Source organism: Poecilia reticulata, linkage group LG1, assembly GCF_000633615.1.
Source record: "Poecilia reticulata strain Guanapo linkage group LG1, Guppy_female_1.0+MT, whole genome shotgun sequence".
In the NCBI taxonomy this organism is placed as follows: Eukaryota; Metazoa; Chordata; class Actinopteri; order Cyprinodontiformes; family Poeciliidae; genus Poecilia; species Poecilia reticulata.
This window is the reverse complement of record NC_024331.1, coordinates 26247556-26269497: the sequence shown is the minus strand read 5'-3', so window position 1 is coordinate 26269497 and position 21942 is coordinate 26247556. Positions and strand designations below refer to the sequence as shown.

The window sequence follows — 21942 nt, the reverse complement described above, 5'->3', positions numbered from 1 at the left end:
TATTACTGCTAGGTTCTGCTGTGTTTCCTCTCTAGCTGTTTTCCTCATTCCACACTGTTGTTTTTTATATTTATTTAGTTATCTGGTGGAACCTTTATCTGTTTCTTGCCAAGTGACAGCTTGTTGCTAGGTAACCACAGAGTGAGTGAGTTGCTATGGTTGCTAGGTATCCACCAGCTTTACTTAGCTAGCCATGAGAGGTTGAGAGGCTAAAGCCTTTCCTCTGCTTACTACATTTCCCAGGATGCTGTGTGGCTCTGGATCGGAGTTCATTCAAATTATTAAGTATTCTATTGGATGGATTTTGATATATAAATTGATTTATTGCCCACCTGTACTTTGACTTATTTTTTTTTAGCAAAAAAGAGCGTTAATAGAAATGGTTTAGACTAACTGGGCGTGTAATGTCCATAAAATACAACTAAGAAAATAAATGTTGTGAAACTGTCAGTCTTTCCAGTGACAGTGAGAGTTGAAAAGCAGAATGGGTTTTAAAAAACAGCCATAATTTACCACAATACTTGGAAGTGAATGAAAGGACTTTCATCACGAGCCAAGAAAGCATTAGTATCTTTATATTTAAATCAGTAACAATATATTTGTCTAAAAAGGCTTAATTAGAGATTTTGTTTTACAGAATTTGAAGCAGGTGATGCTAAAGCTACTTGAGGAGCTCTGGGTAGAAAATATTCACAGATGAAGAATTTTTTTTTAAAATATTAAACGCAAAATGTATATATATAATTTCTGTACAGTTTTGACTTAGTTACTGCTCTGAGGTTACTATTCTTTCAGCAAATTGCCTTTCTTGAGTCTGTATACTCCTGTTAACAATTAATCAGTTATTAAATTAGTTGACAATTATTTCAGTAATCAATGGATCTTAACTAATTCATTAATTATTTCAACAATAGATGTGTTGTTTGTAGATCAGGTTTGATATAAAATCTCAACTAAATAGCTTGTGCTTAACTCAAAGATTACCCAGAGATCTGCATATTGATCTCTGGGTTGCTAACTATTGTGAATCATTTGGGCTACTGATACGGGTGAAACACAGGGAACATTCCTGGTTTTAGACAGCCTGAATTACAGTAAACACAGCTGACAGACTGGCTCAGAGCTGGATTAGAAGACAGATTTCATCGTGGCTGGAGGCCTGGATCTGAATGTGACCAGATTACTTGTAGCTTTTCATAAGCCTCAGCCCCATGACTAAGCTACATTTGTTTTTTTCAATTTCACTGAAAGCAGCTTCAGAGGCTCTCCCAGACAAAAACCTCACAGAGGTTAACCCCTGAAAGGAAATCCACAACATTAGTAATTTAACTCGTGTTCTTTATCATAAATGACCAACAGTGGTCATGTTTTCCTCTGGTTTTTACATGGAGACGTCATCAGCTGACGTCTTCATGTCAGCTGACGTCTCAGCTGACATGAAGTAAATATTTATTTATTTACTTAAATATAAGTATTTTACCACTTTACTCATTTTTGTTGTAATACTACACTATGGCATATAAATAAATACATTATCAATAAGGTAATGCTTTATTTTTTTTGCCTGTAATTTGTAAATTATTTCAGTAGTTTTATGGTTTATGTTACAGAGCCCCCTCTGGACATGGAGGATTTTTTTTCTTTTGTGTTCCCTTGCAAAACTTTTGATCAGTCTAATATTGTATGTTCTTTAGGAAATGTACCACAAACCTAAGTGCAAAAAAAAAATCAATTTTCAATAAGTTTTTTGCACTCTTAATGAGTTAAGAACATATAAACACGTTTTCACTGAGGCTCTTTAATTAAATGTGTCTACATTTGAAAGTTTGAATAGACATTTGTGACTGTATGCAAAGTAGACCTGGGTGTATTTGCTTATTTAAGATAATGCAACATATTTTTCCCCCAAGGCCTGCAGGTGGCTCCGTACGTAGTAAATGAAATAAACCATATAATTTAAATACATTTTACTGTATTTCCTGTTTAATAACAGTAGCTGCATTTCCGTTGACCCTACAATTACACAGTTTTCTAAAATAAATTTGCTTAATGGAAACATGCCACATTTTTAAAAAAACTAATTATTTAATGTTTTTGTGGTAAGTTGAGGTGCTTTTTCAGCTGTGTTGAAATTGGTTTTTCTTGCAAAACTGCAGTGGAAACACTTTTTTGACACACAAGTCACAAGAGTGACATGATCAACAACCTGATGTTTTCGCTGGCGCAAAACATGAAAAAGTATTTTTTTTTTAATGAGTTACATGAACAGATTTATTTATGTGTGATTTTTAATTGCATTTCTACTTTGCAATTGCAAAAAAAATTTTTTTTTGCCACAAAATTATGCGCACATTTGTAAAGCTATTGCATGTCAGCTTGTTTTGTTTCATCAGCCTGATGTGTAACTTCTCCACTGATGAACAGATATCCCACAGCTTTCTGCAAGGGAGTGTTAATAATATGCTTCCTATAATAAAATTACTGTTCTTCCTTCCTCCTTTTTCCTCGTTTCCCATCAGGACTCAGAGTTTTTGTGTCTGGAGTTTGATGAGACCAAGGTGAACCAGGTGCTGAAGAAGATGGCCGACATCCAGGAGAGCATAGACAGAATAGTTCAACGTACATGAAACCCCCGAAAGTTTGTCACACTGACAGTTATTGGACTTCTGAGCAGGTCCAGCTGTATTTTCTGGCCAGAAAAGTGGTGGTTTTACACCAACCTGGGAGAAACAATTGTCTTCATTGTAAGATCACCTGTAAGTTAGGCCACAATAGAGCGATGGCTCCAGGTTCATATAAATTATGTTAAATAATAACCTGCTGCTGTTCAAAAATCTTTTTTTTTTTTATTGCCAGAAATCCATCTGCTTTGAATTTAACCTGCTTGATATGCTGTAATATTGAATGAAGCAAATGTAACACTCAACGTAATATCATGTAATTTAGATGTTTTCTGTCCGAGTGCAAATAACGTTTTTAAAATAAAAATGTAATTGTCCAGTCAGGTCGTAGGTCTGCTCCTTACTTTTGTGGGAGGTTTATGATTTCTTGGAGAAGAATCTGTGTTTCTGATAAGAACTGTGATGTTCTTCTGCTGTTTTTTTTATATTGTTGATCAGATAAAAGACATAAAGATTATATACATTTAGGACGATAGTGACACCAGTGAGTCCACCTGGTGTCTTATCAATTATTTATGAGTAGGAAAGAGAAACCTAAAAACCTGCACAGCGGCACGGTGTTTGTGTAACACTTATCAAAGCAACGGTTTGGTTTTTTTATTACCATGATTGGATCTGAACGGTAATTTTAAGCTGTCTACTTCTGTACGTAACAGACATGTTTTGTCAAATAAACACAGTTAGTGCATGGTCATTTATTACTGGATTAAACAACTGCAGTTAAAGTTGTGTTTGTTTTCAGCGTATTTGTCTGAAGCCGTTTGGGATATAGATCAGGTTACATCAGAGTAGATGACTCAGCGGTGCGCATGCACCATATCTGACGAGCAGTAAACGGCTCCTGCAATAAAATCACGAGATTTTAAAAATGAGACTGTGTGAACTTTGTTCAGAGCACCATATTGTTTTAATTATCCAACATCAGACTGATTTAGTAATAAGCTAAGAAAAAGTTACATTTCTGGGAGTATATTTTCTCCGAGCTTTTCTTTGACTTGGAAAAACTGAGATTTGGGGCTTTTTGCTTTTTCCCCCTGTGTTTGCCCTTTATTAACCCTAATGATAGGGTTGCAACATGTCCTCCCACTTATTACTGATTGTGCTGAGGGTAAAGTCTGCTTTTGTTGTCGGAACCACTGAGGCATGTGATGGTTTGATAAGATTTCCAGATTTTCAGAGGTGCAGTGCCTTCTTGATTTACACCTTCGCTGTGTTTTTAGACATTATCAAAGAACAAACTCCCGTTATTCGAAGCTTTAAATGTGTTACAGACTGAACTCATGTCCGTAACATCAAAATGCAGTTTATGTGAGTAGTTATTTTTTGAAAACATTAGGCTAACACTGCATATTGATTAATTCTAACTTAAATAGACCCATCATGAACTACTGACAACATGGCTCTGAAATTGCAAGCAAAAATTTAGTATTTATTTGCAGAAAATAAGAATAGTGAAAAGGATGCAGTGCTTTCAGACCTCAAAACAAATTCATATTCATTTAGAAACAATAACACTAATGTTTTAACTCAGGAAGAGTTTAGAAATCAATATTTGATGGAGTAACCAGGAGGTTTTCAATGGGGTTCAGTGAGTGGATTCTTCAAGTTTTCCAGAGCTGTATGTGTAGATGTTGAACGTTTCACATTTGTCTCAGTCAAAGGTTGTGCTGGTGGCTAAATAAACACTTCTTTTTGAATTTCAAATTGTTTTAAAGACTCCTTGAGTGTGGAATAAACCCCCTGAAGTTTGATCATTTGAAAGTATTGGAAATTTTGAGCGCTGCACAGTGGCGCAGTTGGTAGAGCTGTTGCCTTGCAGCAAGAAGGTTCTGGGTTCGATTCCCGGCCTGGGGTCTTTCTGCATGGAGTTTGCATGTTCTCACTGTGCATGCGTGGGTTTTCTCCAGGTACTCCGGTTTCCTCCCACAGTCCAAAAACATGACTGTCAGGTTAATTGGCCTCTCCAAATTACCCCTAGGTATGAGTGTGTGTGTGTGTGCATGGTTGTGTGTCCTGTGTGTCTCTGTGTTGCCCTACGACAGACTGGTGACCTGTCCAGGGTGACCCCGCCTCTCGCCCGAAACGATAGCTGGAAATAGGCACCAGCAACCCTCCTGACCCCACTAAGGGACAAGGGCGTAAGAAAATGGATGGATGGATGGAAATTTTGAGCTATTTTTGATCAAATGCAGTTCAAATTATAAAAATACACAGTGAAGTGGCCCTTTAATACATCACCAAATAGGATTCTCAAAGTAGACTACCAGCATCATTATCCAGTAGCAGTTCAAAGTTATATTTCATTGCAGTGCTTGAGCATTGCAATGAAATATGACTAAAAATTCAGAGATGCAGTTGCTTTATTGGAAAATGTTCCTGTTCATCTTCATATCTTTTTCACTGCAACTGAACCCTTTTTATTGTTTAAGTTCCTAATGATTTAAATGTTTTACCAGAAGCAAATTTGATCCAAATTGATGGATGTTGCATGTTTTTCTTAATGCAAGAAAATCAATTATTTGAAGCCCAGATGCCATTCAATCTAACTAGATTGATGGAAGGATTTTATAGCAACGTTTCTGTTGTGAAGGAAAAAAAAAGAGAAAAAAATTAACAAAACTATTTGCAGTAAATTGCAACAAAAATTAAGCACATTAAAAATATGGAAAAAATATGAATTGTTGCACAAAAAGAGAAGCTGCAAGCCTTGCATTGCTTCACTTATAAACATTTTTGCTATGACTGTTCTTCAGTTTAGCCCAGAGTCTCAAATAGTTTCAATCCGCCCCTGGGAAACATCCTGAGCAAGTCGGAACTTGCGAAAAACCCCGCAAAGGAGGAGTCACGAGGCGCAAGACACAGGAAGGAAGGACGGGACGTACATCTACAGACTACGTTTATGGAGTGGCGATAACAGAACTGTACGTTTGATAACTTTAGGTGACTGACAAAGAGTTTATTATCCGATTTGGATTTTACTCACTATCCGGATCTACAGGACGCACCGGCCGGTCCGGAGGTGGAATTGAGTCTGCGCCAAAGGAAGACTAAAGAACCAACAAGTTGGTACCAAAACTAAATAAATAACGCTTTTTATTTGTTCGGTTAGTGTACTATTTATAATGTTTAATATGTTTGTACATGAAGGTATTTAGAAACAAGGCCAAACACATATTTTTTTTTCTCGAAACTCCAGTCGCGGATTTTAGCAAACATCTATATTTATACCCTTTAAATCTTTTTAGTTTGTCACGTCACAGTCACAAAGTTTCATATATTTTATTACGAATTATTGTAAGAAAGGGAAGGATAATCTGATAAACTGGGTGTGCGTATATCTCCTTTTACTCCGATACCCTTAAATAAAATGCAGTGCAACCAGAAGTCACCTAATTTTTAAACAGGTTCCACCGGTCTGTAATTTAACCTTAGCATTAGTCCTCCTGTTCCGCGAATTTGTCAGCGGTTTGTGTGAGAATAAGCAAATAGAACGAACAGGGAAGACACTAAGGAAGAAGTTTAAAGGTTAGATTATAAATCCCAAACTCTGCATGCTGTTCAATCCATCATCTGTACATGTCAAAGGCTCAGCTGCTAATCTGCCAAAACAAGACCTTTCACTTAACAGGTAACACTGTAACATTGTAGAGGTCCATTGTGACTCTGGGAAAGATGTAAAAATCCACATCAGAGGTTGGAGAAGCCAAAATTCATTCGTTTTTCACTCCATGGATATGGCTTTTATGTAAGAGGTGAAAATACGAAGCATTGTTCAATAAGAAAAGCTTAAAATGTTCATCACTTTGAACACAGAGTTCTCTCAGTCAAGCACGGTGGAAAGGTTTAGATCAAAGCATATTCGGGATGGTCCAGTCAAAGTCCAGACTAAATATAAGAATGGACAAATATTACAGTTTCTAAATGTACAAACCTGGTGAAAGTACACCTGAAAAGATAGTTCCACAAAGTATTGACACCGGAGGGATAGGTACAACTGCATGCCACACTTTTCAGTAAACCAAACCAACTTTATTTATAAAGCACTTCAAAACAACCACAGCTGATACAAAGTGCTGTACATTAAAACACAACATAATAAAAAAAATTAAATAAAAACTTACAGTTTAAAAACAAAAACATACAATTTAAAACTAGATCCCACTGGTGTTGAAAGCCAAGTAAAATAAATGGGTTTTAAGACGAACTTTAAAAGTGGACAGTGAAGGGGCCTCTCTGACCTGCAAAGGCAAGTCGTTCCATAACTTAGGGCCAATGACAGAGAAAGCCCCGTCCCCTCTGAGCTTCCTTCTGGATCTTGGTACCAGCTCAGAGAGGTAAGCCGGGGCAAGATAATGTAGTGATTTAAAAACAAACATGAGAATTTTAAAATGAATCCTAAAATATACAGGCAGCCAGTGAAGTGAGGCCAGGTCAGGGATCACATGCTCCGTCTTTCGAGTTCCTGTTAAAAGTTGTGTAGCAGCATTCTGTACCAGCTGCAGACGTGAGAGCAGCGACTGACTGACTCCCAGATAAAGTGCGTTACAGTAATCCAATCACGTTGAAATAAAAGCGTGGATCACTGTTTCAAAATGCTGCCTGGAATTTATGTTTTACTCCTCATCTGACACCTTGAAACTAACAACCACATCCCTAACTTCACCACTGCTTCTGTTAAACTCAGATGTTAATATGAGCCCAGTTTTATTCATTGGACTGATACCAATATGTTACAAAATGACTAATACCGGCTGATACCGATGTTAGCGCCCACGCATCTCTACTTTTCAACTTTTTTCTTGTAAAACAAATTAAAATATTTTTTTTCTATAATCTTTACAGTTATGCACTTAAATGTGTGTTTATTTATCACATAAAATCCCAGTAAAATACAGTAAAGCTTGTGACTATAATATAACAAAATATGAAAAATTAGAAGGCTTGGAATCCTTTTACAAAGTGCTGTACTGACTTAGATTAGTTTCGTTTTTTTGTTTTTAAACTGAGGATTACATGTACACAATATAATGAATCACAACCATCATTGCAATACCACTGTGTGCAACTGCTGGGTGCAATATTTGCACTAGATATATATTTTTAAGTGCCATGCATAGAAACCCTGCAGGCCGATAAAATCTTTTAATCTGTTGAAAAGGCGGCCTGCCCTCACTGGCCACACTTGTGTGTGTTGGCTTAGATCAGGGGTGGGCAACTCCAGGCCTGGAGGGCCGGTCTCCTGCAACTTTTAGATGTGTCTCTACTTCAACACACCTGAGTCAAATAATGAGGTCGTTAGCAGGACTCTGGAGAACCTGACTGCACTGAGGAGGTGATTCAGCTGTTGGATTCAAGTGTGTTGGACCAGAGAGACATCTAAGAGTTGCAGGACACCGGCCCTCCAGCACCATGATTGCCCACCCCTGGCTTAGATGCTACAACTCACAAACAGTGACATGGTCATTGTGAGTCAGAAAAATGTAGATTCATTTAGCCAAATATTGTGATCACAATATTATACCAGCATTTATACTTTTTACTGGTATCAAACAGCCACCAACTACTGAGGAACTACTGGCCTATAACTCATGTTCTGACATGTTGACACAAAGGAAAGCCATCCTCTGGAAGCTACAGGATAGCAAGATAATAAAATAAATAATACTAGAGTAATTGTTCTATTGAAACCACATGTCCAACAGATAAATACAAAGCAAAAGGATTGACCCAAAAATGACTTAATTAAGTAGAGGATTTCCTCCTCTCACAAGTAATGTGTTGCCTGAGATCATGCAAATAAATAATGTTTTAATAAATAACCTGATACAAATTACAAAGCAACAGCTCCCAGCAACGAGCAGCTGACAGCAGTTAGAGGCGGTTAACATTTTTAAAATTAAACAGCTAAAGTGGACATTAATAATGATAACAGTTAAAAGTGTAAACAAAACCTAGCAAACTTACTCATGAAACACTGAATATTATTACATTTTCCTAAAGTGTATGTTAAAAACATTTGTAAGGAAAACACAGAGCTGATCCTAATGCATACCACAGTTACTGATGGCAACAGAAAAAAAGGGGGAGGAGCTGTCAGGTACCGGTTGCTATGGTAACCACAGCTGCCAAGAGCAGCATAGCAGAACTGAACACACCAATAAATGTCTGAAGAAACAACTTGTTGACTAAACAAAATAAATTCAAAGAATAAATACACAAATTTTGACAAATTTCACATCTACAATATTGTTAAATAAAACCCTGTTACACTTAGACGTAACTCTGAACATTTCCGAATGTTGACAATGTTTTGACATCTGGGGCTCAGAAATGTCCTTTTTCTCTAGAACATTTCTGAGATTAAATCTTAAAAAAAATTTTTTTTTTCTTTCGACAATGGCCTTAATACGGCGTTGTAATTTCCTCATGTGGTTTATGACTAAACCACACCACAAAACTATCTAGAAGTAGTTGCACTTAGTGGCATATTAACAAAATAATTAACCCATTTAACATCAACAGTAACAGTATTCGTTTGAATATCAGCCCAACACATAGAACACGATGGCACCTTTTGCTGTGTGTATTTAGTAATAAATCACATTTAACTTTGCATAAACATTTATTAGGTCTACTGAGGATAATATGTGTGATGAGTGATCACATTCACTTTAACATAAACAGTTCCCACTGCTTTAATGTTTACAGTTTGAATTCCTGATGGCTACAGAAAAAACAGAGAGAGGCTTCTCCTTGCTGGAGCGCATCCATGTGAAACCAGGGGTAATGTGAGTGCCACCCCCAACCAGCATGGTGTCAGCCTTTTCAGAGGTATGCAACAAGTTGGTGTTCTACTCTTTGGTACAATACTTGCTCTGGGCACAGTCGGAACTATAAAAAAAATGTGTTTTTCTGAAGAAAAAGCACATTTATTATTTTTGCAAAAGTTCTACTTTGTAGCTTTTCCACATTTTATCACGTTACTGTGTCAAACTTCAATGTGTTTGTTGGGGTTGCTTGTGATTGCCCGACTCCCTGCTTAATTGTGACAAGTGATGAAATACTTTCTTGTGTAAATGTGTTACACTTTATTTGAACTGCATAGTCACATAATAAAGTTCTAATATTAATATTTATGTGGCCCTTTGTGTGTGGAGTCTAAGCCCACTGAGCCACTGCTGCCTGTAAAGTGGTGTCATGTGCATGGCTGAATTGGAAACGTATGATTCCTGCTTGCCTGTCTTTGTTACGGAGAAAGTAGGAGGGACTAGAGAAGGGATGAGGAAAAATTGTTCCTGGGGGATTAAGAGGGAAAACGTGGCCAAAGTTTGAGCTCTACAACTAAACTTTGGGGAATCAAACTTCCCGTTGACCTTCTTGTAACATATTTCTCCCAGTCCTTTCAAAGTGGGCTATTATGTTTCTGCATATTCCTATTCATTCTGCCTTTACTGTGAGTCTTGACATGGCTCTTCTGGTTTTTCATTTATTTGCTGTTGTCATCATTTATTAATATATGGTCTTTTCTTCTAGATTCAGGGTGCACACATGCCATTGGGCCGGAAGAAAGGAAAGGCCCTCTGCATGTTGATGATGATCAACATCTTCATCTGTGTTCTGGTGGGCGTTTCATGGAAACTTGGGCACAAACGCGGTCCGAAGGGGATTCGGATTCCATCAGAGAGGTTCTGGCACCGAACGTTAATGAGCAAATCCTTCTGGAACAAGGAGCAGCAGCGCTCGGACATGATTAACAACCCGCTTATCAACGCAGAACTCTTTGGAGGCTCCTTTATTGCTCTGCCGAATTGGATTAATGATACCGGACCTCTTGACCCATGTGAAGCAGATTACCGGGTCCCAATGCAGGTTTTGGACTACAACACCCTACCAAAGCGGTTCCAGGACTTTCTCCTTCACATGCGCTGCAGGATGTATCCGATGCTGATAAATCAGCCCCACATCTGCGATGAAAAACCCTTCCTTCTGCTCGTGGTCAAGTCGCTGATGCCGCATTTCGACCGGCGCCAGGCCATTCGCCAGACATGGGGGCACGCTGGCTTCTTAGCCAATCGGAGTGTGGTGACCGTGTTCCTGCTTGGCAGTACTTCATCGGTGGACAACTTCCCCGACCTGCAGGATATGTTAAACCACGAGGCTAAGCTTCACAAAGACCTGCTGCAGTGGGACTACAGGGACACGTTCTTCAACCTCACCCTTAAAGAAGTCCTTTTTCTAGAGTGGTTCAGCACGTACTGTCCTCACGCTCAGTATATTCTCAAGGGTGACGATGACGTCTTTGTTAACACCTTACGAATTATTGACTTCCTAGGAGGCCTGTCTGAGGGCAATGGCAAAGATTTGTTCATAGGTGATGTTATCAAGAACGCAGGTCCGCACAGAAACAGAAAACTGAAGTATTTTATCCCTGAGAGTGTATTTGTGGGGCAGTACCCGCCTTACGCTGGCGGTGGAGGCTACCTGCTCTCTGGGAATTTAGCAATACGTCTTTCCAACATTTCTCAGCAGGTAGTCTTGTATCCCATTGACGATGTCTACACAGGGATGTGTCTGGAGAAGCTGGGCCTGGTGCCCGAAAAGCACTCAGGATTTAGGACGTTTGACATTGAAGAGAAGTACAGGGACAACCCATGCATTTACAGAAGCCTGATGCTGGTTCACAGTCGAACACCGCAGGAGATGCTGGAGATCTGGCCGTGGATTACTCACCCTGAGCTGAGCTGCCAGTGACCTGTTTCAACTGGTTTTAAAGTTGTCAGACAATCTTCTCTGTATTTCATTGAGTATTTTAAATGTGTTTTGTTTACTGCTTACTGCTGTCAATCATCCTCATATATGAGCTGCACTCACTCTCCCCCTTTCTCTCTGCTACCACAAAGGAGCATAACTATGCTCGTTATGCTAGCATGACCTAGCATAACGAGCATAGTTGGTTATGTTAACTATGCTAGTTAGCATAGCCAAGCAGTTTTCCTGAAACTGTAAGTTGTTCCTACAATATTAGCACATTTAACAGAACGTACATGAGGATGACTGACAGCGCTAAGACACTCCTCCTGGCTCTGATTGGTTGTTTTTGACCAGGAGCTGTGCATTTCTGCTGATTCTAGCTTAAGGAGGAGGTGGAGGAAACTGATCTTTTCACAGACTATCCGTCTTATGCTGTACTGTCACGACAGTTTTAACAAATATGTAAAGAACATATTTTTGCAAAATGCGACTTTAAAGTAATTATACAGTTTTATTGATTTAAATAGGAGTATTTCATTAAAGTACAAGAATTAAAATTTTACTGTGTGAATTATTGGTTTTGTAATGAACTGGAGGAGGTAACTGAGGAGGATGAGGTCTGAGAACATCGCTAAGTGTTTCATATCAGTTGAGATAGATATTTATTGGTTAATTTTCTTGTTTTAAATATCTGAAATACTGCCAAACTGGTGGCATGACCTTTCCTTTTTTATCCACAGTTTCCTTTTGAGTTGTACTCATTTTCTTCTTTCACTTTATGCTGTCGTTTATTTTTAAGCAGTTATGAGGCAGAGTGGCAAAACCTGAAACTGCAGCTGTGAAGGTTTCTCTGCAGGTTGTTGCTAGGTGACCGAAGAGTGAGTGAGTTACTAGGTACCAAAGAGTGAGTGAGTTACTAGGCAACCAAAGAGTGAGTTAATTACTAGGTAACCAAAGAGTGAGTGAGTTAGTTGATGCCACCAACCTGGGTCAGTTCAGCTAAAGCATTTCCCCTGCCTACATCCCCCAGAATGCCATGCGGTTGTATTGATCACGTGTATATTGTTATTGATTTATTTCCCAGCCCTAACCAGGCCAAAGTAAAACACAACCAAAAACAATACGTAAACATAAATAAAAAACACTTAATTAAAATCATAAATAAAATGAATTATGTAGTCTCTGTAAACAAAAAGAATCATTGAATCCTTGAAAACTGCCCTTTAAAAAATATTAATCATCATAAAGGAAATTATCCATTTTAATTTATCATGTGATTAACTGATTAATTGCTTATTGCAACAGGCTTGGTAAATAGGCCTGTCATAATAACAAACAGTGCTGGATGATGAACTATCCTAATATTTATTGCAGTAAATGATCATATTTTTGTTTTGAGGCCATTTTAAAGTAATTTAATGATAAAGGCATAAAGCAAGTTCGTCCTCTTAAAGATTAATAAAGATTAAACTTTAATTTTGTATAGAACATGTAACACTGTAACTGGAAGATATTTTAAATAATCAAAATAAAACACCACACAACCAAAAGCAATAAATAAAAATTAAATAATAACACACAACCAAAACTATACATAAAATGAATTATAATGTCTCTGTAAACAAAATTGCCATTGAAAAAATATTAATAATCGCAGTGGAAATGATGGAGATCATTTTAATCTATCATGTGATCCACTTTTTGCGATAGGCTGAGTAGTACATTGTATTTTTTATTGAATATTATTGTTTTTGAATCACTAAAAGGTTAATAAAAGAAACAATATTATTTAGTTGTATTTTACTTGTTTAACCAAGTAATTTGTTTAAAAACGGCAGGAGTACACTGAACCTACTTTTTGTGGAGTTTAGACGTCCATTAATCCTCTGATCAAATTTGAAATACTACAGCGACATCTGCTGGACGAAATAATCCCCGCAGGCGGTAAAAGGAAATCCAATCATCTACTTGATGAGGTTCACCTGCGCGGACAGGAAAGGAAAGGGAGTTTGACTGAAACAGGGAACTTTTCTTTGGCTTGGTTCTTTTTTTTTCCTTACTCCAATAAAAAGTTAAACAGTAAAGATAAAGGTAGTAAAATGCCTAAAAGGAGCAGCTTGAATTTTCCAAGCGCGCTGCTGGTGTTCCTGTTGACATTTGGGAAACGTTGTGACGCACAGGTTGGTTAAGGAGACATTCCTCCGAAAGCAGCTGGTTCTGGTTTAACTCTTCGTGTTGCTGTATTTACACGACTGTCTTTTCTCCGCAGGGGAACACAGAAGGAGTCAACAGGCTTCCAGGTGAGAATGTGTTTGTGTTTTTCCTTTTACAACAGGTTCTTGACCATTTAGCATTTAGTAATTGGCTTATACAGTAAAAAATAAGGTGCATAATTATACGGTGTAAAAATACAGCATTTTTTAAAACATGCAGAAAAGCTTCCTGTTTTATTTAAAGCGGGTTTTATTGTTGTAATGCCATAGAATATTAAATTCATACCAGCTAGCAGAATATTAGGCTCCTGACGATCTTTTTTTTTTTGTATTTGGTTAAATTTAAAAAAGTGTGAAATTACATATACTACAGTAAACTGTGATGTCTTGGTTCTCAAACCATATCTGGTGTAAGCCTGTTGCAATTAACCAATTAATTGCATGATGAATTAAAATGAGCTTGATGATTTTCATTATGATATTACTATTTTTTTTGAAGGGTAATTTTGTTTAGAGACATCATGATCCATTTTAGTTATGGTTTTAATTGAGTGTAGTTCTTATTTCCATTTTAGTTATTTTGGTTGTCATGATGGTTAGAATATCTCCCATTTAAGGTGTTAAGTGTTCTTTACAAAATTATAGTTTATTTGACAGAGGACGTTTTTATTATGGTATTAATTTTAATTGTCACTTTACTAAATAATGGCAATCTCTTTTATTGCTATTTCTGTTTCGTTTTTTTGGTTAAAAAAAAAATAAATTTTTTTTTTTCCATTTATTTTTACCTAAAGTTTTTTGGCAAAAGAAAGGTGTGCTTTTTGTCTTTTTATTTTATTTTTTTTTGCCAAATGCTCTTTTGGTGACAATTATTGAGAAAACGGTCTCAAAACAATATTACATATAATCATTACATTTTATCATCTGGTGACAAGCCTACATACGTGACAATAGAAGCTCCTGTGGAGCATGAACATTTTGTCAGACTCTGAGCGATAATGCATGGTTGGTTTTTTTTCTTCTTCAGATGGACCCAGAGGGGACAGCAGTGCTTTCTTCGCCCTGCAGAGCTGCCACCAGCTGTTGAACAGCGACAGCGGCGAGTTTTTCTCCCCAGACTATTTGTGCTCCAACCCTCCTCTGTGGTGCAACTGGACCATTCAGGTGGATCCGGGGAAGAGGATTCATCTCCGCCTGGAGGACTTTACCCCCGATGAGGCCTGCCCACTGAAACAGGACCAGATCCATGTGGATGAGCCCGGCGCCCAGTCAGGGGGCCACAAGGTGCTGCAGAAGTGCTGGCAGGAAGCCAAGTACACGTCGTCCTCCAACACTCTGTATGTGGTGCTCCTGATCGGCGGCTGGCCTGACCCTCCTTACCGGGGTTTTTATGGTCACTACCAAGCATTTGGACCGCCGGTGGTTTACAACCCACATGAAGGCTCAACAGGAAGAAGCCAGGAGTCGGAACGTTCTCCTGGACTGAGTGAGCCGGTAGCAAATGACGTGGAGCTGGAAAACGATGATCTGGCATATGACTATTATGATCAGCAGTTGGCGATGGCCGGGCTGCCCTGGGTGCCGCTGGGTGGAGACAGAGGTGCAGAGGTGAGTTCTCTCTCACGTCCAGGCGGTTTCACACAAATTCAATGAAAAAGCAATGAGACATGTTAGGATTATGTCAGTAGTGACATTGTAAGATGTATCTAACATGGTAGCCAATTTGAATAAACATTACGTTTAGTCAAATGCCATCAAGCAAATACATGAATTGATATTCCAGTTATTAATCAAAAGCAACTCAAAGCAGCTGGGTTTTGGTTTGGATTTAAAGGCACTCAGTGATTCAGCTGTTTTGCAGTTTTCTTTAAGTTTATTCCAGATTTCTGGTGCATAGAAGCTGAATGCAGGTCCTCCATGTTTGGTTCTGGAGATGCAGACCAGAACCAGAAGACAGGAGAGATCTGGAGGGTTGATGTAATGTATGTTAGTGTTATGTTGTTCAGTAATTTATAAACTAACAGCTGTCTGTTCTCTGAGCTACAGGGAGCCAGTGAAGGGACTTCAGAACTGGGTGATGCGCTCTAGCTTCCTGGTTTTAGTCAGAACACCAGCAGCAGCAGCATCTGGATCAGATGAATCTGTTAATTTTTTGTGTTTTAGGCAGACCTGTGAAGACACAGTTGCAGTAATCAATGCAACTACAGATGAACACAAGGATGAGTTTTCTAGATTTCGCTGAGACTTTAGTTCTTTAATTTTGGAAATATTCTTAAAGTAACAGCCAATTTTTGTAATTGAGACCTAAAATGGAAGTAAATTGCAGCTTTCAGGCCGATCGCCGATTGTGAATCTCTAAGAAGCCTGACCTGCTGATTCTGATTTTGTCTGAACTGTTAAATGTCGCAGGAAAGTTGGTGAAAGTGAGGTGACCATTGTTGGCTGCAAACATGCAGACATGACCTTATGGGCCGACCTGTCGCTCAAACTTCTCTCATAAAAAAGCAAAAGAGGACAGTGGCTGATTTTTAGACCTTGGCTGAGGTAGATAAGATTGCTGGATAAGATCAGCTTCACTGCAAGTATCGGTCAATCAAAAATCTCCCAAAATCAAGGAAATCGGGGCCAATTTATTGGTGCACCTCTAGAAAAATGGGAATTAATGGGCCCCCTTTAAATGTACAGTTTTTCACCCTAATTTGTGTAGTAAATAACCAAGGAGTATTAATAATCTATAACCTCAGACCTCCATTTTTAAATATTGTAGACTTTTGCTAAAGTCCAGAACATTATACGCTGTGGAGCCGTAAGAAGAGAATCCACAATTATTACAGTAAAAATGTTTTTGGTTGTATAAATCTTTGAAGCTGAAATCTTTTCCACTCTCAGGCAGTTAAAACCTTCTATCCACCCCTGAGGAACTACTCCCATGTCTTCCAGCCTACGGCTGCACCGACGTCCACCCACAGGATGTTCCGGTCAGGAAGAGGAGCCACTCGCAGCCTTTCCGGCCAGGCCGACTCGAGCGGCCGCTCTGTAATCCTGCCACCACAGCAGCATGATGAACTCAAACCTGGCAACGACACTCCAACAGCAAGAAAAGGGAAAACGGTGGAAGCTGCGTCTGCAGAGGAGAGCAGCCTGAATGGTCAGGTCTCTCCTGATGGTTTGGAAAAAGTTGAAGGTGACAGACTGCGGGTCAATCAGGCGTCAGACCAGCAACCATCTTCTCCTTCTGACGGCACAGAAACCCAGAATATGGACCACAAGCATAACCACACTAAAGTGGTGGAACCCCAGTCTGAACACAAAGGGAACTGTGAGTCTATCAATCTGTCTGGATTCTGCAGATCTTTGGTTTATGCTTGCTTGTTCACATGTGACTTTGATTCATGAGATGTTGAAAAATCTTAATTTTCCTTTGAATAGAACCAAAACTAAAGCCGTTCTGAACCCTGAAATCAAATTGATTTTCTGCAGCTACAAATGATTTTAGCTGGACTATTACTTCCTTAAATCTTCCAGATTTTTGGATTTGATATAACAATATGACAGAATAGAAATGACTTTTATTGTTCCATAAAGGGGGAAATTCAGGGGTTACAGCAGTACCGGATATAAAGTCGCAACAAATAAAATATTGTACTCAATCCATGGGATGTGCAAACTAAGTAGGATGATGTTTTTCTTACAATGTGTATTAAACTTTAAAATACACTGTATTGTAAGTAGTCTGTCATGTATCAATAGCACAGAACCAAAAGTAAAAACGGGTCTGTTGTGATGTTTCAGCGTCGTTCCCCATTTATGAACATTTTAAGTTGTTTTAAATGTCAAAGTATTGCCAAAACATCTCTGAGTAGCTTGCCAGCTAGAGGAGATATTTGCTATTTAAAAAAATCAATTTCTGATGATTTCTCTGAACCCGACTTCAGATAATCCAAACTCCCTTTTCATGACCTTCTCCACTCCTGCTGTCAACAAAGTACTGAAGTAATTGTTGCCCAAACTACATTTTAGATGAGCTACCTCTACTTGGAGATTTGTGGTGTTGAGTGAAGTCTTAACCATAGAAACTGCTTTTACTTGTTTGATTTATCTCTGCACTTTTTCCACCTCTGCACACAAAACAAAAAGTTTTGGACTTTAAAAAAAAAACAAGAATCCAGAATGTCCCCTCAAAAGATCCTGGTTTAAGTTTTCTACTTGACTGCTTTCAGGAGTTACTGATGATTACAGAGAGCTGGGATTTAAACAGAGAGCTGGGATTTAAACCTGCACAGTGCATCCTAATTTCCATGTATCTATAAGGTTCAGAGGTCTTAAATTACAGCACAAAAGAACAACATGAATGTTTAGTTCTTTAATCTGACGATGTGTTTTCTTCTGTGTGACTCACAGCAGACATGAAAAATAAATCGGAGAGTCCACATCTGCCTGGTGGTGAGTAGGACTTAAAGTAAAAAATGGCAAAATAAAAATTTGTTTTTCACCATTAGTTTTGTAGAATCCTGCAGCAGCATATTAGAACCATTGTCAATTTAAAAAAAAAAAAAAAAAGTGTAAATTTCTGCCCAAAAACACTGCAATTTTGAGATTAATCTCAGAAATTTTCTTCAAAAAAATCTTGGTAATGTGAGTTTCTAAAGTCTACATTTTCACATTTTTTTATTTTTTTTCCTAGAAAATTTCTGAGATTAATCTCAATGTTTTCTATGTGCAATTACTCTAATACCCTCTGTATGATTCTGCTGCGTTCTAAAGCAGCTTTCTGATTTATTTTGGGTCAGTTTGACATGGGTTGCAGTGTTTTGGGTCTGTTGACAGATCACCTGTTTGAAGTGGCTGTTGAGGTGAACTTCAGTCACGATTTGGAGGATTCCTGGGACAGTCTGGCTCAGCTGCTGCTGCTGTCAGTAAAGACTTTGGTATGTCGTTTCAAAAGAGAAAACTTTATGATCTAAACACAAGTAACAGCATTTCACCGATCTGAAACAAGCTCACTTACCTTTTGTGTTTCTGCAGATCAGCAAACAGCTGGAAGCTCTTCACACACGACTTTCCCTCTCGTCAAAAAGAATTAAGAGGTTTGGTCAGAACGGCCGGTTAGGCTACGATCACACAGCATGTTTTGATGCTCAATTCGGATTTTATTTTTATCTTGTTGCTGAAATCCATTTTTTCCTTTAAATCTTTTATTTTTTTATGGTATTCATAATTGATGAACTAATTAATTAAACCCGACCGTAATCTGACTTCCTTGCCAACAGTTTATAACACCAAAGCGACCCGCATGTGGGTGACGTCAAGAACGTTGTCACACAACGGCGTGCTGTTTATGGACGTTTAGATAGATTTTAAAGCTTAGCCAACAATGGCAGCCAACAGTATTGTCACAAGATTATAAGACGGCAAAGTAAGCTAATAAAAAGAGAACTATTAGCGATGGCCTTTTGTGGGATTATGGGATTATGTTGTGATGCACTTCAGTTGAACAGATTTCCTTCATACTTTCAGAATAACTTTCAGCCATTGTTTACGTCTGGCTTTACCTCGTCTTTCTGGTGCAGAATTATAATGCGTGTTTCACATCAATGACATAAAAACCTGTTAAAATTTGACATCAGTGTTCAGACTGCAGACACTCTGAAAACGGTTGGATATGCATTTGATTTTAGGGGGTGAAAAGACTGGAATTGGGTCGATCAGATTGGTGAAAACGTTGAATGGTAGGTCACATATGGGTATAAAAAGCAGATTTGAGTCGCAACCGCCTGCTGTGTGAATGTAGCTTAAAATGTTCAGTTTATTTTTGGAGACGGAAAATCAAAAGTCCAGTGAAATAAAGAATAGTTGGTGAAAACTGTTTCATGGTGATCCTGTGTGCAGGCTGAATGCAGGAGCGCTCTACATCCTTTGGCTGCAGCTCGGTCATGGGCCTGGAGGCATGCAGATCCACAGGGCCGTCCACTCAGCCATGCAGGGGCTCCTCGCCACGGGCGCCAACCTGAGAGTCAACCACAGGAGCGCCGTCATCATGTCTGTGTCCACGGCAGGTATCACTGAATCTCTGACATGGACTGGGTTTAGGCGAGATGCTATGAAGATGCTGAACAGCTCAAAAACAAATGTCAGGTCGTTGACTATCTTTCCACTAAAGTTTCTGAAAACTGCTGAATCTTTTTGTAGTATAAGAAGAGCTTAATGCAGGAAAGGTTGAAAACAGAGATGTGTAATCAGTAGCCAGCTGTGTGCGTTTCTTTCAGATGTGAATGAATGTGGGACCCAGCTGGTCCTGTGTGACGCTAACGCAGACTGTGAGAACCACTTTGGCACATACGCCTGCCGCTGCAGAGCAGGTTTTAGGGATGAGTCCCGTCTGGGATCCGGGGGAACCACCTGCATGGAGGCGCAGCCAGCAGGTACGATTGCTCCGACCGACTGCACAGCTTAAAGTTTTTAAACTACAGTTATTATCAATTTACAAGGTCTATGATGTTGGAGCAATCATTAGTTTAACAGCAAGGAAACCCAAGCTATTACTCTGGCTTTGCATCAAAGGGCCTTCCTGATGAAGGGATTTTGCTGCTATAAGAGATTGCATCAAAATTTCATTATGAACTTTAAGAAGAAAATGTTGTGCAAAATATGCAAGCTCGGTCTCCTGAAAACGATTCAGCAAAGACATCCTTATTGGATTGCAACCTAACAGGCCTGGTGTCAAGAAGGACATTGAACATTTTATTGGATGTATTTCACATTGATATTAATCACGTGTCTATCATGATATGTAATATTGTTGACTGACTTTTGAATCAAAACAAATTTTATGTCCAGAATTGTTCCATTAACTTATTCATAGTTTTTGTCTTTATCAAATACTGAAACATTTAAAGGGGCAGCATTATGTTTTCCAGGCACTTTAATGTGCAGTCAAATAACTGTCACCTTCAGCTGTTAGAAAAATGCTATAAATATGACTTAAAAAATGTGACCTCATAATTTAGCACCTTGAAATAGGATCTGTCTCTCTAAGAAACTCCTGTTCTTTCTGAAACTCCGCCTTCAGGAAGTCGTCACATCCCTCCTCTAGTAACCCTTTAACAAAGTTTCTACCAGTGTTGCACTGAGAAGTATCTTGTATAGAGTCTAGCAGATGCACAGCTCCACCAGGTGTTTGCTAAATGCTGCTGGCTAGTTAGAAGGAGCTGAGTGGGAGAGTAATTTGGAAACTGCAGCTCTGAGGAGGAGCTGTGTCTCGAAGGCGGGGCTAAGTCCACCTTGGCATTTTGTACAGCTGAATGGTTGCCAGGGAGATTAAAGGACTTCCCAAACATGCATGAAAGAATCAGTTCAACACTTTGGGTATGTTTCTGACGAGGGAATAAAATAACATGAAGTAAAGTTAGTTTTTTTACATAATCCTGCCCCCTTTTAACTGTATGAAAACAAGTTTTTAAACCAGACATGAAACATTTCTCCTTGATTGTAGCCAGACTTGCCATAAACGTTTCTGGATGTCAGCTGTTGTTTTATCCACCTGCAGGTTGCGGATCCGGCCTGTCCTCGGAGGCTAAAGGGGTCTACATCCTGTTCTTCCTGCTCAGCTCCCTCATCCTGACGCTGCTGGCGGTGGCTGGCACGCTCTACCGCCGCCATCACTACGGAGGCTTCGTAGTCCGCTGCCCCAGCAGCCTTTCACCACCCGACCCAAACAACAACCATCTCCAACCCGACGACAGTTACTCCACTCCCACTGATTGTGACCTCCCCCCTCCGCCTCCACCTGCAAGGGGAGGCAGGGAGAGCTGGGCTCCAGGGAAGGAGCGCTGCCCCCCTGTGGATCTGCGTCTGCTGCGCTTCAGCTCTCTGCTGCCTGCAGACGGCTACATCGACCCACAGGAGAGCGGAAAGTTGTAATCCATAACCAAGTTTGTTTTCTTTAAGATGCCTTTTTTTTCCGTTTTCTAAATAACCCTCTCATTCACTGTATGCAACCTGCTCAATTAAAATCACAAAACACCATTTCTCTGTTGTTTTATCTGCTAATATAAATAAACGTGCAGCCATGACTGCATGTTGTCTAGACTGTAGTTTGTGTAACTGATGCTGCCTGCTTAAAGCTTCCTACCTGGTACCACAGCATGCAGACAGTCGGGTCCAGTTTTCTAAGATGTAGGAAACCACTAATACAGGCTTAAAGCGGCTAATCCAAAGCAGTGAAGAATCACTTCTGACCTTATTGCAAGACCCCCAGGAGGTCTGCTACAACCTACGATGGAGTGGTGGGGCCAGGC

At 39.1% G+C, this 21942-nt stretch overlaps 3 protein-coding genes across 5 annotated transcripts in view; all 3 read left to right on the top strand.

Moving 5' to 3' along the window:
• Positions 1-3410, top strand: part of commd1 (copper metabolism (Murr1) domain containing 1) — a 6247-nt gene extending 2837 nt beyond the window's left edge. The window contains exon 3 of the mRNA XM_008418004.1: positions 2520-3410. Coding sequence (XP_008416226.1) covers positions 2520-2627 — 108 coding nt within the window. The 3' untranslated portion in view covers positions 2628-3410. The remainder of the gene's footprint in view (positions 1-2519) is intronic.
• A 1440-nt stretch (positions 3411-4850) lies between these two features.
• On the top strand, positions 4851-11994 carry b3gnt2a (UDP-GlcNAc:betaGal beta-1,3-N-acetylglucosaminyltransferase 2a). Of its 2 annotated transcripts, XM_008417992.2 has the most exons (4): positions 4851-5602; positions 5680-5743; positions 9390-9512; positions 10215-11994. In XM_008417992.2, exons 3-4 carry the CDS (start codon positions 9492-9494, stop codon positions 11430-11432), a joined length of 1239 nt encoding a protein of 412 aa, XP_008416214.1. In that variant the 5' UTR covers positions 4851-5602; positions 5680-5743; positions 9390-9491; the 3' UTR covers positions 11433-11994. The 2 variants fall into 2 exon arrangements, with proteins under 2 accessions (XP_008416214.1, XP_008416205.1); XM_008417983.2 differs by having other exon boundaries at positions 4851-5743; positions 9366-9512.
• A 1386-nt stretch (positions 11995-13380) lies between these two features.
• On the top strand, positions 13381-21663 carry LOC103469901 (uncharacterized). Of its 2 annotated transcripts, none has more exons than XM_008417963.2 (10): positions 13381-13612; positions 13702-13732; positions 14673-15253; positions 16535-16964; positions 18050-18088; positions 18473-18573; positions 18671-18732; positions 19535-19701; positions 19912-20067; positions 21192-21663. In XM_008417963.2, exons 1-10 carry the CDS (start codon positions 13532-13534, stop codon positions 21563-21565), a joined length of 2022 nt encoding a protein of 673 aa, XP_008416185.1. In that variant the 5' UTR covers positions 13381-13531; the 3' UTR covers positions 21566-21663. The 2 variants fall into 2 exon arrangements, with proteins under 2 accessions (XP_008416185.1, XP_008416175.1); XM_008417953.2 differs by having other exon boundaries at positions 18047-18088.
• Positions 21664-21942: the final 279 nt, after the last annotated feature.